The following is a 16837-nucleotide window of genomic DNA, read 5'->3' as shown; positions in this document are numbered from 1 at the left end:
GAGGGTGAGAGAAAGAAAATGATTTTGTGTGTTTAATTTAAATATTTATTGTGATAAATAGGAAGTTATTCTTTTTTCCTTTTTTAAAATATTAAAAATGTGATTAAAGTTAAATTTTTTGTCAACTGACGAAATTGTAAATGAAAACTATTTAAAAAAACTTCATCTGCAACATTTGAAAGGTTAAGGGTGACAACTATATCAAATCAAAAGTTTAGAGGAAATCTGCTAATATTTCAAGACTTTTGCTATAATTATCCCAAAAATAATTAAAGAGAGGAAAAAGAAAGCAAACCCAAGCACCCAGCTGCCTCCCTCATCCCCCAAGAAGAGGACCAACTAACCCAATCTCCCCCAATTTCCCCCTGTAACCCACTCCCTCCATTTTCCCTGCACCAATCCACCCACCTCTTGTAACCACTCCCTACCCAGCTCGCCCCCCTGCAACCCATCCAGCGTCATCCCTATCCTTCCTTCCTTCCTACCCTCGCCTAGAATGGGAATTTGGGGATGGGGGGTAGGGGTGGAGGAAAGGAAGGGAGAAGTTTATTCATTTAATATTTTTATATTTTCTTGTTTCAATTAAACATAACAGTAAAGTTGTCTTTTCCCAAAAATCTGTTTTTTTATTTAAGCAGTCAGATGGACAAAACCATCAACTTGAGACTCCAGCAATAGAAAAAGTTGAGGATCCAAATGCCAAGAAATAAAGGTTGGGAAGCCAAATGCTACATTACCTAGGGACCTCTTGCACATGAAAAAAAAAAGGATGAGAGGCAAAAAAACATGGATTGATGAGCTTTACATCCCTTGAGGAGAAAAAATATTTCACTTCAAGAAGATGGGCGGCAGAAGTAATTGGCCTTCTCTTGTTCGGAGGCAAGGACAACGTTGACATAATGTTTCCCTCATATATACTAAGAATCCAAAAGGATGAATAAGTTATTCCCACTTACCTTCAGTTTCCTAGAGGGATTTAGGAGTGATTAGAAACAAAATAGTGCACCTCTGCTTCCCTCTCTTCAAATTACTCTATAAAAATTGGGAATTGACCATCTCACAGTACATTTCCCTCCCCTATATATTTCTACTTTACCGTAACTTTTACTAGCATTGCATGATAGTTCCCATTTCCAGCAATGGCCATCGAGAAGCCAGTCAAATCCCTGCCAAATTCCAGTCTTCCCTGTATTAATCTCTCCCCTAAGTGCATAAAAGTTTCTTATTAAACTCTTTGTGAGTGTTTGTGCTTTGCATGTTTTATTCCCCATTTTCTAACCACCACTTCTTCATTGTTTCACACTTATTTACTATTTGAATAAGATCTCTCAGCAATAAAAAAAAACTCATATCTGAAACTTGCATTTGCTCCATAAAAGAGACTACGTTTCTGTCATTTCATGTTTTTTTCCACCAACTTGATGGATTGATTCTTTACTCTAGATTTCTATTGCCAACTAGATATACAACTAGATTACCACACGAATACTAAGTTAAACCTTAGACTTGTTAAATGTAAGCAATTACATCTGTGAATTTATCAACGAATACGCAACCTACTGTTGGACACGAATGAACCGAGCATGTAAGTTTCACGCCATTAACCTCAAGCAAGAACCAGGACAATCATAGATGTACTCAATGTCTTACCCTAAAAGTTAATCGCGTTGCATCGCTTCGCCTCTAGTCCTAAAGATAGGTATTTTTCATCAAATTATAGAAGCTTTATTTACATCCAGTAGTACAGGATAACTATCTATTCACAACTCTGAGTAATGTCCTAACTTCTGCACCTTTGTCGTACTCATAACTAGTTGTCATGTTTTCCAGGCTTCGTTTGTGTAAGGGGATTCGACTGGAAGACACGTGCACCTCGTCCTCTCATTGCTAGACTGCATTTCCCAGCCAGTAAGGTAACTAAGGTAAAGTGAAGGATTTGTAAGAATTAGGTATCATCCCACTCACCATGGCTAACAGTAGGATTATGTAGAAACAGCATTAGCATGCCTGGCATCATAACATGATTCTTCGCAGTGCATAAGGAAATGAAATCAACCATTTGTATAAATGAAAACGGAGGGGAATCAGGTCTGTATAGCATGAAATCGTAATATTTCTGCTCAATTGTTGACAATAGAGGCCGAAATAGAACAGGCCTTTCTTCTAATTTATTATGAAGTTTTTTTTGGTTATTTATTCCAAATCCTGGAGTCTCTGTAGGTAAATGAACAGGAAAGCAATACTTGTAAGCAATATGCTCCGGCTAAGCACAAGAAATTTATTTATAATGAACCTTTATTCTTACAAGAAACAATAAAATAGTGGAACATGTTTAAAAATATAAAATTTACTTAAGCTTAAGCTTAAGCAAAACACCACTGACGTGAGCAACAGAATGTATTACCTTTGATCCTTTTCGAAGTTAAAGAGGTTCAAATTAGTTCCTCAATAGGAACACAGCATTCACGGTGTTGACTAAGTATAATTGCAAGTTCACAGCGACCTACTAAAGATAGCATTATCAGATCACAACAGACCAAAACAAGAAAATAAAAAAAAAATGCAATGTAACACGCACAACTCCTGATGCAGGTTCGTATCTTTCAGTTTTCTAAAGAATACTAAAATTTGCTAAATATCCAAAACTGTGATTTCGTGGTAGCAGCGCTCTGCTAAATTTGTCATGATAATAAAATGCTCATGCATTCATGAGCTAACCTTTGATGGCATATCGTAGTTGAAAAGTGTTGTTCCCTTTCCAGTCGCTCAACACACGATTTAATTTGTAATCATGACCCACTGAACAAAGGATTGAATTCCAAGAAACAATAAACCATGTTGAATCATTTTCAAAGGATTAAAATTACAAAAATCATGATCAGCACTTCACAAGTCGTAATCAGTAATTATCTTTCAAAAGGAGAGCATTAACATATGAAATCGCCAAAATAAGCAAGAAATGCCTTATATTGTTCTATCAAGAACTCTTATATTGTTTTCACCTGTAAATCCTAATCAAATCAGGATAATTTGGATGTACGACTAATATACAAGGTTGGATACTATTAACAATAATCGATTTCTCAATCATCCAAGATGATACTGAATCTTCAAAACTCTGAGTCTCAAGATTGTGATGAGAGACATGGAGGCCGAATACTACATGAATTCAATAGCAAATTTTCAATTTCAACACACCTTCAATTCCACGGAATGTGTAGTATCAACATAAACCAGAGAACATATTCAGATTTAAAAATTGTCCAATTGAACTTCAAATATGATATTTTCTTCATCATTTTCCTAAATTCAAAGCAATAAAATAATGGTTGTACGCTTATATACTAACAATTATATACCTGATCAAATTCCTTGAGCCTACTGCCTATCCAATAAATAAAATCAATCGGCATAAAAAAGTAATATTGAGAAAACATTGATGAAAAAATCAATTAACCGAGACGCTTGTACGTAGAATATATAAATTTGTATATATGCAAGGGATTGTACCTTAAAATCTTCTGTAAGCAGATGGAAAGAGAGAGGACAGAGAAGGGATTGTGCAAAAAAGGTTTAGGAAAATTTTGCCGCCTTACGTCTTTAAGAATCCCTCCATTTTTTGATTTCGTGTTCACGCGCTATGTCGCGAGTACGAATAGGGTTCAGTGGATAAAATACAACAGACCAGGGTCATTAAAAAAAATAAAAAATAAAATTGAGTTAATGCACAAAATATTTTATTATGGACTTGTTTGGTACTGATAGTGAGAATCAATTTTTCAATTGTTAGAGGGAAAAGTGAGTCTCATCTGTGAGTAAAAATATTAATTATGTTAAGTAACGATCAAAAAATTGATTTTTTAACTTTAAAAATTAGAACCAAACCGAGGCAATGTGAATAGTACATTTGGCCCCCATTAAATTCTATTTTATTTTTCTTTGTTCTATTTTCAACCACACAATCTTCCATAAAATAATATTACACGTAAATTGAATTTTTTTCTTTTTTTTCAACTACTGATTTTTTTAAAAAATATATTATTCCACCTGTAACACCCCGAATTTTTTTACTATTTTTCATTTAAGCCTAAATTTTATATGGGTCACTTAACAAATGAAATAATTCATGTTTAGCTTTATCGTCACACTAAAAGTCCGAAAGTTGATAATTTATTTTACGCACGTGTACTTAGAATTTATCGTAAATCTTATTTTGGTCAAATATTTACGTATTTTAGAAGTTGATAAAATACATCAATATTATACTCGTTATGTAGTTCGTGTTAAATAAAATAAATTGGGTTTGAGAAAAAGTAATTTTGAACTAATATGCTCGAGTTATTCTAATAAAAAGAATCATGTTATCTTATAATACTTTATTAATATATAAGATATAAAATAATAACAAATAGGTAGCTTTCATGGTACGGGTCATGCAAAGGTCATTCACTTTAATTGATATAAATATTCATAAAAATTCCATAACCATGACATTAACTTCAATTCATGTGAAGGTGCCCTTTCAAATTATAACCGTAAGTCTGTAACCATAACGTCCACTTTGAATGATCTAACTCCAGGTGGTTAATTCCATACGTGTGAAAAAGTATATATATGAGAGATGGAAATGATATTCCTCTACCACAGTTTATATTGTACCCTTAACACCACTAATGTTTTTTGAGAATTGAATAGAGCATCATCTTTATATCTTTTCAAAAGTTACCTTTTCAGCTAAATTATTTGGTATCAAATTGAGGTAAGAATACATGGTGCAAGTAGTGAATTCTTGTTTCTTGATATTTATGTAAATTTGGCATGAAATACTATAAGGGCTCCAGGTCGAATTCTTTGTTAAATCTTTTGGGATGGATCGTTAGGTCAAACTTGTTAAATCCTATAAGATGTGGGGATTCTTAAGAAATTCCTTGAGTTCTAAATCTAAAAAATGTTAGTATGTTACGCCAATTTTACATTTATATCATGTGAATAAGAATGTATACGTATTCTTACAAGCGTTTTCAAAATACTCACCTTACAATAACATTTTAGATTAGAACGGATCGTGTGGACATGTGGCAAATTGAGCGAGTGATGCTCATGGGGTTGTCAAGTAAAAGTTTTAAAAATGATTATTGCCAATTTTTATTTTAAGAATAATTTTATGTTTAATTCCGTGCATGCTATTTTAGTAGTTTCGACATTGAAGTTATTTAACATGTTAAATTGACAATTTAATTCGTAATACTTTAAGCTAGATAAAATTAAAATTTTTATTTTGAATTTGTTGAATTCACATTATTGAGTAAGCGATCAAATACCAAAAATTATACATTAGTGTTAAATTCCGGTTAAATTATAAAAGTAAGATTTTAACACTTCAAAATGTTTAAAAAAAATGTGTAGAGGATTTGGGGCATTACAGTTTGGTATCAGAGCCCAAACCTATCTTTCTGGAGAAGAAAAAAAGGGTTTATATTTTTTTTCACCGTCATGTATAACATAAATTTCATTACATAAATTCTGTGCAATATTCCTGGTCCCAACATTTAGATAATTTAACTTAGATCATGCCTTATGATTTTGTTTTAAAAAAAAAAAATCTTTCATTATGTGTAAATATCATTATGTACAAATGTGATTTACGTGCATAAATTTCTAAATAATATTAAATTAATATTTTCAAAAAGAGACTTAATTGCATGGTTAAAAGAAGGTAAATGTTTCTACCTAAATGTAAATTTTTTTACCAATGTGATATTAGTATTATCGAATTTATATCATTGTTACCAACTTCATACAAGGTTCATAGTAGTCAAAGATTTTGATTTTGTTGGGAAGTTTGTGGAAAACCTAATTATAGAATTTTAGTCTTGATATGGATTAGTAATGTGGTGTCATAAGAAAATTTAGTAAATCTAAACAATAACAATCCTAAGCATCGAAAAAAAAATGGTATATACATTTTTTTTATGGTCTTATACGTGATAATATTTTTCTCTAGAAAAAAATATATTTAAAAAATAAGACCCATGGTATTTAACGCTCGTCAATCTACTACCCGTCCGATGAACTCAAGGTATGGAGGAAATGTTATGTTTTATTTTATTTTCAAGCATGATTTTATATATCATTTAAGCTTGAATTCATGAAATGATTGTAATTAAATGTCTAGAAAGAAACATGTTATGCATGCTATTATTTTTATTGTACATGAAGGTATATTGATTAGCAATTCTATTAAAACCACGAGAGCATAATGTGTACTTTGATATCACTACAAAAATAAATATAATTGGACCCTTATGTGACAGATATGGTTAGAATTTATCAGACGGATAGAAAGGTCACGGCCTGTAGAGCAGCATTAAATCGTAGGTCTATCATTCAGTCTTATGAGAATTACGTGATCAACCCGGCTCGTTCACTTGTCGAACACGTGCAAGACATCTAAGAAAGATGTATGGCAGCTGTGGAGGTAGGACTGGAGATCATGCATATCGAGGCTGTGAATAATCTCATACACTCACTTCCATCTTAATGGGGGAGACATGAGAGTTATGGCTAGGGATAAGATGTTAGAAGGTAACCCCTAGAGCATCCAAACACGATTGAGTTTGGTATATATTGTCAGACCCTTCTAGATAGGTGGAGTGAAGGCTTAGAACCCCAACCAAAGATAGGGAATGAGCTCAATGATGAGGTTGAGATTGAGTCTGAGTCCGAGCCCGAGCTAGAGCCAAAACTTCAAATTGAATCGGACCCAAAGGAAGATCCCGAATGGGAGCATGGGGTTGACTTTGGGTTGGAGTTAGAGAATGATCATGAGCATGAACCTGAACTACTGGTTGAGATGGACATAGAGTCTGGACCCAAGGAAGAAGACTCCTCCGAAGATAAAGCTCCATTAAAGAGATTCACAGAATTCATAGGGATGAGAATCTTAGATTCCATGTCCTTAGTACTGTGATATCTTTTACCTTTATGTTATTGGAAAAAAAATTACTGAACTATTGTATATTCTGATTTCAAGGAATGCTATTAAAAAAAAATTCTTTTGAACATATTGAACTACTGTGTTGTCCAATATTTTTAAGACAAAATTTATTTTGTTAATTTAAAGGAAATGGCGGGATAACAAGACCAAGCAACTATGTTTAGGGATCCGATGAGGGCAGTGCATGACCTTGGTAAGAACCAAGCACCCACACCGACTCGTTTGAATGGACTGGCAAATGCTAACAACACAAGTTCAATTGTGGAGCAGTTTCACTATTTCAAACCTCCTTCTTTTGACACCAAGGCAGACCCTTTGGCAGTCGAAGAGTGGTTAAGAGGGCTAGAACGAATCTACAAACACATGGCATACACTGACACACAAAAGGTATCATGTGCTGAATTTATACTAGTTGGAGCAATAGGTCACTAGTAAGAGTCTACATCACACACTAGAACGGAAGCACAACAATGTGCTATTACTTGGGCACTGCTTAAGGAAGAAGTAAGGATAAAATACTTTTTCCAATCACTTAGGGATCGGAGAGAGACGGAGTTTTTACAGTTGAAACAAGAAAATATGTCGCTTAATGAGTATGAAAAGAAGTTTGAACAACTTTCTAGGCATGCTACACACCTTGTCGATACTGAGCTAAAGAAGGTTAGGAGGTTCGAATTAGGTCTGCGTCCAGAGATTGGAGGAATCATGATATCTCACCATACGATCACCTATAGTGAAGTACTTCAGCGAGCGCAGTCAATTTCTGATCGTCTAGAAATGGATCGAATGACTAAGAAGAATAGCGAATTTTATGGAAAACAAAAGTGAAATGGAACAAATAAAGGGAAAGGATTTGGACAATTGAAGAAGCCCAATACAGGATCGGGATCAAGTAAACCAAATAAGTTACTCCACGATGCCCAAAATGCAACAAGGCCCATGGAGGAGAGTGCTTGTTTGAGAAAAATGTGTACTATCGATGTGGCCTAGAAGGTCATTTTGCTCTGGACTGTTAGGCATACCCACCTAAGAAGGATAATGAATAGGACAAGAAAGTGAAAACTAAAGTCTTTGCTTTAACTCGAGAAGAGGCAACAGAGGATCCGAATGTAATGGCAGGTATTCCATCAATATCTGAACTACCTGCATATATTCTTATAGATTCCGGAACTACTCATTCATTTATCTCCACTGCATTTATTGTTAAATCATGTACTACATGTAAAAAATCTGATAGTGTTCTAGAAATTTCCATCCCATTCGGTATAATTTTGAATACCAATTAGATCGCTAGGGCAGTAAAATTAGTGATGGAAGGAAAAGAATTTGTCACTGATTTACACATCCTAGACATGAAAGATTTTGACATTATCCTAGGAATGGACTGGTTGGGGAGAAATTATGCAACAATTTGATGTTTTGAAAATGAAGTAGTTTTTCAAAAGCCTAGGAAGGAAGAATTTCATTTTTTCGATGTACTAGTTAAGTCTTTACCTCGACTCGTGTTGGTCACGAAGGCAAAAAAGATGTTAAAGAAAAGACTTGCCAGGGATTTCTAGTGAGTATATATGGAACTCAGCAAACGGAGCTTATTATTAGTAGTGTGCTGATTGTACGAGATTTTATTGATGTATTTCCTGATGACTTACCTGGCGGACCACCTAATAGGCAACTAGAGTTTACAATTGACCTCGTGCCTGAGGCAACTCCAATGTCTAAAACTCCATACATGATAGTGTTAAAAGAACTACAAGAATTCAAGATACAGTTGCAGAAGTTGTTAGATAAAGGTTTCTCTGACCAAGTACACTTCTTGGGGCGCACCGATTTTGTTTGTGAAGAAGAAGGATGGGTCAATGACATTATGTATCGATTATAGGAAATTGTGACAATCAAAAACAAATATATCCCTTCCTCGGATTGAAGATCTCTTTAATCAGTTGAACAATGCAACAGTATTTTCCAAAATTGATTTGAGGTCAAGCTATCATTAGTTGAAGGTGAGGCAGATGACATTCCAAAGATAGCATTTAGAACTTGCTATGGTCATTATAAGTTCACGGTAATACCTTTTGGATTAACAAATGCTCCTGCAGTACCTTGTGAAGAAGAAGGATGGGTCAATGACATTATGTATCGATTATAGGAAATTGTGACAATCAAAAACAAATATCTCCCTTCCTCGGATTGAAGATCTCTTTAATCAGTTGAACAATGCAACAGTATTTTCCAAAATTGATTTGAGGTCAAGCTATCATTAGTTGAAGGTGAGGCAGATGACATTCCAAAGATAGCATTTAGAACTTGCTATGGTCATTATAAGTTCACGGTAATACCTTTTGGATTAACAAATGCTCCTGCAGTATTTATGGATTTAATGGATAGGGTATTTCACCAATATTTAGATCAATTTGTCATTGTCTTCATTGATGACATTTTGGTATATTCAAGGAATAAGGATCAACATGAAGAACAACTCAAGATAGTGTTAGAAACACTATGAAGAGAGAATTTGTATGCCAAATTCAAGAAATGTGAATTTTGGCTTGATCGTATAGTTTTCCTTGGTCGTGTGGTTACGGGTTAGGAGATTGAAGTGGACCCTAGTAAAGTTGAAGCGGTAACAAACTGGTCCAGACCAACGAATGTAGACAAAGTTCGTAGTTTCTTGGACTAGCCGGTTATTATCGGAGATTCATCGAAGGATACTCCAAAATAGTTGGGCCAATGACCTAATTAACCAGAAAGGGTGTAAAATTTCAGTGGACTGAGAAATGTGATGAGAGCTTTCAAGAACTGAAACAGAAACTGGTTACAACTCTATTTTTAGCTATACCAGAGGGTTCAGATAGATTCGTTATATACAGTGATGCATCCAAATAGGATTTGAGATGTGTACTGATGTAGTTTGGAAAGGTGATCGTATATGCCTGGAGATAATTAAAACAACATGAACAAAACTACCCTATGCATGATCTAGATTTGGCGTTGGTACTCTAAAGATATGGCGTCACTACCTTTATGGGAAAAAGTGCGATATTTATACATATCATAAGAGTTTGAAATACTTCTTTACTCAAAAGAATCTGAATATGAGACAGAGAAGGTGTCTAGAGTTAGTTAAGGATTATGATTACACTATCTATTACTATCCGAGTAAAGCTAATATAGTCGCAGATGCTCTTAGTAGGAAGACAGCAGGACAACTAGCTGCCTTACCCACAGCTGAAGTGCAGTTGATAAAGGAGTTTGATAAATTGAAATTGGATGTTGTTATTCTACCAACTCAAGTTACTGCAAAAAATTTAGCATTAAAAATACAACCTACCCTTAGGGATCGAATCAAGGATGCTCAAGACAATGATCCATTTTTTAGGAAAATCAAGGCGGAAGTTGGTACTAAAAGATTAGTAGGAAGACAGCAGGACAATGTTTTAATGTTCGAGAAAAGATTATGTGTACTAAAAGATGAAGGGATAAGAAATGAAATATTAGAGGAAGCTCACTATACCCCGTATGCTGCACATCCCGATGGAACTAAAATGTATCGAGATCTCTGCGATACCTTTTGGTGGCAGAATATGAAAAAGGAGATTGGTTTCTTTGTTGAGAAGTGTATTGTATGTCAACAAGTTAAAGCAGAACATCAAAAGCAACCAGGACCATTGAATCCATTGGAAATTCCAAAGTGAAATGGGAGCAAACAGCCATGGATTTTGTGGTACGTTTTTCGAAGTCAACGAAAGGACATGATGCCATTTGAGTAATTATGGACAGGTCGACAAAGTCAGCTCATTTTCTTCCAGTAAGAATGAACTATATTATGGATCAATTTGCTCAATTATATGTTAAGAAAATTGTCAGGCTGCATGGAATTCCAACATCCATTGTCTCAGACCGAGACCCAAGATTTACTCTAAGATTTACTTCTTAATTTTGGAAGAGCATGCAGGGAGCTATGGGGATAAAGTTAAATTTCAGTATTGCCTATCATCTTCAATCTGATAGACAATCTGAGAGGACTATTCAGATCTTAAAAGACATGCTCCGAGCATGTGTCTTGGATTTGGGAGGTAGTTGGGAGTTATATTTATCATTAGTAGAGTTTGCATACAATAATAGATTCCAGGCTACTATTGACATAGCTCCTTATGAAACTCTCTATAGTAGAAGATGTAGATCCCCAGTCCATTGTGATGAAATCGGAGAAAAATGAATTTTGGGCCCAGAGATTATTGCAAGGACAGTGCAAGCAATCGATAAAATTAGAGATAGAATAAAATCTGCACAAAATAGACAGAAAAGCTATGTAGATTAAAAGAAAAAATCGATAGAATTTGAAGTTGGAGAGAAAGAGTTTCTAAAAGTGATACCAATAAAAGGAGTTCTTAGATTTGGTAAGAAGGGAAAGTTGAGACCTCGATTTATAGGACATTTCGAAATTCTAGACAGAATTAGGAATGTAGCGTACCGTCTAGCATTGCTACCTAAACTATCAATAGTACATAATGTATTCCATGTGTCGATACTTAGAAAGTATGTGGATGATCTCGAGCATGTGATAAGCTATGATTTATTGGAGGTACAGAAAGATATAACGTATGAAGAGACTCCTTTGGAGATATTCGAAAGGAAAATACATGCATTAAGGAACAAAGAATATTGCCTTGGTTATGGTTCGATGGAAAAATCATGGAGTCGAAGAGGCTACTTGGGAAAAAGAAGAAGAAATAAAAGTCAAGCATCCAGAGCTACTCGACTAAATAAGATAATTTCAAGGAGAAATTAATTTAAGGAGGAAGTGATGTAACACCCCGAAGTTTTTTACTATTTTTCATTTGAGCCTAAACTTAATATGGGTCACTTAGCAAATGAAATCATTCATGTTTAGATTTATCGTCACACTAAAATCTCAAAGGTTGATGATTTATTTTACTCACTTGTACTTAGAATTTATTGTAAATCATATTTGGGTCAAATATTTACGTATTTTAGAAGCTGATAAAATATATAAATATTACTCGTTATGCAGTTTGTGTTAAATAAAATAAATTGGGTTTGAGAAAAAGTAATTTTAAACTAGTATGCCCGAGTTATTTTAATAAAAAGAAATATGTTATCTTTTAATATTTTTATTAATATATATAGGCCTTGTTGGAGCCACATTTTTTTTTTAAAAAGGTACATTTTCAACAGTGATTTAACATTATTTCAATCGCACATTCTTTAATAAAATAATATTATATGCAAATCTAAAATATTTTCTTATTTTTTAACCACACATTTCTCATTCCAATAATGTGGCTCTAACAAGGGCATAATATAAAATAATAACAAATAGGTAGCTTTCATGGTATGGGTCATGCAAAGGTCATTCACTATAATTGATATTAATATTCATAAAAGTTCCATAACCATGACATTAACTTCAATTCACGTGAAGGTGCCCTTTCAAATTATAACGGTAAGTCCATAACCATAACTTCCACTTTGAATGATCTAACTCCTAGTGTTTAATTCATTAACGTCCAGGTGCCTTCTAACATTCTGCAGGTTACGTGTGGAAAAGTATATATATTAGAGATGGAAATGATATTCCTCTACCACAGTTTATATTGTACCCGTCACACCACTAATGTATTTTTAGAATTGAATAGATTATCATATTTATATCTTTTCAAAAGTTACTTTTTCGGCTAAATTATTTGGTATCAAATTGAGGTAAGAATACACGGTGCAAGTAGTAAATTCTTATTTCTTGATATTTATGTAAATTTGGCATGAAATGCTATAAGGCCTTCGGGTCTAATTCTATGTTAAATCTTCAGGATGGACCGTTTGGTCAAGTATGTTAAATCCTACGAGATGTGGGGATTTTTAAGAAATTCCTCGAACTCTAAATCTAAAAAATGTTGGTATGTTATGTTAGTTTTATATTTATATCATGTGAATAAGAATGTGTACGTATTTTTACCGAGTGTTTTCAAAATACTTATCCTTACAATAACGTTTCATATTAGACCGCATCGTGTGGACGCGTGGCAGATTGACCGAGTGATACTCACGGGATCGCCAAGTAAAAGTTTTAGAAATGATTATTGCCAATTTTTATTTTAAGAATAATTTTATGTTTAATTTCGTGCATGTTATTTTAGTAGTTCGACATTTAAGTTATTTAACATGTTAAAAATTGACAATTTAATTCGTAATACTTTAAGCTAGATAAAAATTTTATTTTTATTTTGAATTGTTGAATTCACATTATTGATTAAGCGATCAAATACCAAAAATTATACATTAGTGTTAAATTCTACCTAGATTATACAAGTAAGATTTTGGTAACACTTCAAAATGTTAAAGAAAAAAAAATTGTGTAGTGGATTTGGGGCGTCACACCACCCATTTTCATTTTAAACAATGGGGGGCGAAATGGGCCCTTAGTCTCTTTTCTTTTGACATGAGCAGGGCGTTTTACCCAAAATGACTCGGTTCAGACAAGAAATGAATCGAACAAGGCGATTCACTTCGGTTCTAGTTAAGAATGATTAGATTGTGAGTCATAGAATCAAATCGGAAGACTCTGATCTGATTCTCAACCAATTTTTTATTCAATATTAAATATTTTTTGAAAACCTATCAATTAAATTATAATTTATATGTGAATTTATATCTACTAATGTTTATTCAAGATATCCAAAAAAATTATGCTTATGTATAAAGCAAAAAAAAAAAAAAAAAAGATGTGAAAATTAAATAATAAAATTTACTCAAGATGTTACATTTTATTTTTGAAGCATAAAAAAATTGGACCAAATATCAATTTTTGTCCAATTTTTCTCATAGAACAAATTATTTCATTTTTACAATTATCATTTGAGATCGATTTGATTTGATTCTTAAGATAACCAATGCACATGGCTTTGCAACTTCTTGAAAAGCTGGTGTCACTACTTGTACGTGCTTTAGTATTCTTTTCTTGAATCGCTATTAAAGAAATATATTAGATTTCATATGATCTTATAACATGTTAGTTTTCGAATATGACAACTCATTTTGTGTATTTTACTTATGTTTTTCTCCTCTGCTCAAATGATGAGACTCGAGAGCTTTCGAGCTTTGTGTTTCTTCATGTATGAAGTTTTAAAGCACTCCTGTGCACGTATTTTCATGATTCAATTTTAGCCCCTGTTTGCTGCGCATTTTTGTAGAATGAAAATGAGATTTTTGATTGTTGGAGCACACTGTTTGAAGCTAACTGTGAGAGGCAAGTCAAGAATGTCATGTCATGTGAGGCCCTTCAACGGATGTATTTCTTCTAAAATTGAAGGAAAATGTGGCGTAAACAGGGGCTTAAAGTTTTTAACTTTTGAAACCTCACATGTAATTTTTCCTTCTTAAATATTTACGAGTTCTTATTAAACGCCAAATTTGTTTGAAGATGAAAATATAAATAATAAGAAAATCTTTTGGTCTAGAGGTATAAGCCTTACTATCTTTAATTATGAAAATTTCTCATCAAATTTTTTATTAAAAAATAAATCATACCCCTACATTAACATATGTGGTAAATGATTAAATTAAAATTAGAATATTTATAAGTTGTTGACCTTAATGAATAAGTGGATAATAAATCGATATAGATACTGTGCAAAATATATGAATAAAACTTATATTTGATCAGAATCGATTGAATTATAACTACTTTCCAAACACAAGCATGCTACTTTTAGTAAGTGCACCACATTCCAATTTTCGACTAGTCAGAAATCTATGTATGTTGTCACTTCAGGCCATTTTAGTTATACTTATATAATTATGTGGATCCACCTACCCAAAAGTTGAGATGGCCGAGTTGGTCTAAGGCGCCAGATTAAGGTTCTGGTCCGAAAGGGCGTGGGTTCAAATCCCACTCTCAACATATGTGTTTTGTCCTTTTGCTATTCATATCTTCTGTTTTCTTAATAGTTTTACTAAATGTATAGTCTGATTGACATTGCGGTGGTCAACATTGTTACTCTTGATTTTAACAGTATTTAAAATAATCAATGACATAAAATTTGACAAAACACACAATGTCAACAAAGATGGCATCAATGAATGTACAAATCGCATAATTATTCTCCTAATTAGTCATGTATATAATTGTGAAGATTTTTAACAATAAGATTTGTCAATGACAAACATCGTTCTTGCTTGATAGTTGTTTTAGCTACTATTAATTGACAAAATACATTCTCTAATACTTTTACTTATTCCATTAGGAGCCAAATAGTATGTCGAAGAGTCGAAAGTACTTGCAAGTGCCGAAAACTATAGTTCACCTAAGTTAGTCATCGCAATCTAAGGTAGGGTTAGGTTAACACTTTTTCTGGAGAGGATCGGGCCAAAAGTTGCATTGCTTCCATTGAGGTAACCTACGATTGTTATTATCATCATAGTGGTTGAATTGTCGAAGACGGGGATTATCCAATTGGCTCTAATATCACTTTAGATTTGTGAATTGAGAAGAGATAAATGAGATACTTGATAAAGTTGTAGATATGAGAAATATGAGAAATAGAGAAAGTGAGATCTTACTCACGTGAGACGTGTTGCCAAATATATAATAAATACAATATAAATAACCGTAACTTTAACTATCGCACATTTGAATATCAACCTACGATGGAAAGTGATAACTAAGATTGAAAACATATATATAATAGTGTACCAACAAAACTTGCAAAAAGCAAGGAGAACCCTCCCTATAATTCATGATAAAGAATGTACACCAAACCTCTTCTTCTCGCCAAGAGTGTTTATATCTCCATGAATAGTGGGGGTTAAATAAAAAACATACATTATTTGAGCAAAACTCTGCCAAACAATATTTTTTTGCTTCTTCGCAATAAATAAAACCACAAGGTACCACATCAATATCAAGTTTATTATTTAACTTCCATTTGAGAAGAAATTATAAAACGATTTAATTTATAAATAGATAGAAATGAATGATAAATAGTACTTGTGAATCTATTGAAATGTGGGATTGAAAATAAAATTTGATCATTTGCAAATAATTTATAAATCGTTTATAAGGTAGCCTAAATGAGGCTTAGTGCTACTCTTTCCACTTCATCAACTAGACAACTACTTTTGCGGGATCAAGAAACTTTGGGCCTGTTTGATGTAGATATTTATATTTTATAGAATGGATTTGATGAAAAGTAATTTTCAAGAGAACATACAGTTAAAAGGTAGGAAAAAATTATAAGTCCACGTGTGAAATTATTTTATTGAAAAAAAATGTGTATATAAAAATGAGTTTGAAAAAAAAATAAATTAAAAAATCTATATCAAATGGGGCTTTATAAAGAAACTGAATAATCTAATTAAGAGACTGAATTATTTGAGAGTTTAACTATTTAAATATCCAATGTTGTTACCTTAATAGCCATTTTTATTTATTCATCCCTGTTTAATTTTGCTAAAAATTAAAATTTTAATAGATTTTAATAAAAATTGATGAAACGTGTGGTTAAAGAATTGAAAAATATTGTAGATCCCAATAAAATGTGTAATTAAATTTTATTATTGATTTCGATTTAAATTTTTTTTTTATCAACTTTCTAATTAAACCCAAAAGACCACCAAGGACCCATTTTGATTGAGTGTTAATTGTCATTGTCGGATAGTTCTATTCGATATTTCGATACAAAATAAACTTGGAGCGATGCTTAGTAAGTTGGATCGAATTTCATTCATAGGCTTCATTAGAAGTTCGGGATTGATTGTTTAACATAGGCCCAAACCCACAGTTGGTGTTCCATTTAGGACTCGACCCACTCCTTGACCTAAATG

At 33.0% G+C, this 16837-nt stretch overlaps 1 protein-coding gene, 1 long non-coding RNA gene and 1 other non-coding gene across 5 annotated transcripts in view; 2 read left to right on the top strand and 1 right to left on the bottom strand.

Moving 5' to 3' along the window:
- The window catches only part of LOC111369442 (transcriptional activator DEMETER-like), a 14442-nt gene extending 12250 nt beyond the window's left edge, over positions 1–2192 (top strand). For all 3 annotated transcript variants that reach the window (XM_022990961.1, XM_022990959.1, XM_022990960.1), the window contains one exon: positions 1831–2192. In XM_022990961.1, coding sequence (XP_022846729.1) covers positions 1831–1931 — 101 coding nt within the window. In that variant the 3' untranslated portion in view covers positions 1932–2192. The remainder of the gene's footprint in view (positions 1–1830) is intronic.
- Positions 2193–2282: 90 nt separating this feature from the next.
- On the bottom strand, positions 2283–3555 carry LOC111369446. The gene is made up of 3 exons (XR_002698134.1): positions 3511–3555; positions 2719–2799; positions 2283–2506 (listed from the first exon to the last, which is right to left on the bottom strand). It is a non-coding gene; the product is annotated as an uncharacterized LOC111369446 (long non-coding RNA).
- An 11279-nt stretch (positions 3556–14834) lies between these two features.
- Positions 14835–14915, top strand: TRNAL-AAG. Its single transcript has one exon. It is a non-coding gene; the product is annotated as a tRNA-Leu (tRNA).
- Positions 14916–16837: the final 1922 nt, after the last annotated feature.

This window comes from Olea europaea, chromosome 20 (assembly GCF_002742605.1).
Source record: "Olea europaea var. sylvestris chromosome 20, O_europaea_v1, whole genome shotgun sequence".
In the NCBI taxonomy this organism is placed as follows: Eukaryota; Viridiplantae; Streptophyta; class Magnoliopsida; order Lamiales; family Oleaceae; genus Olea; species Olea europaea.
Note: the sequence above shows the minus strand (reverse complement) of the source record. Positions and strands in the feature narration are given on the sequence as shown.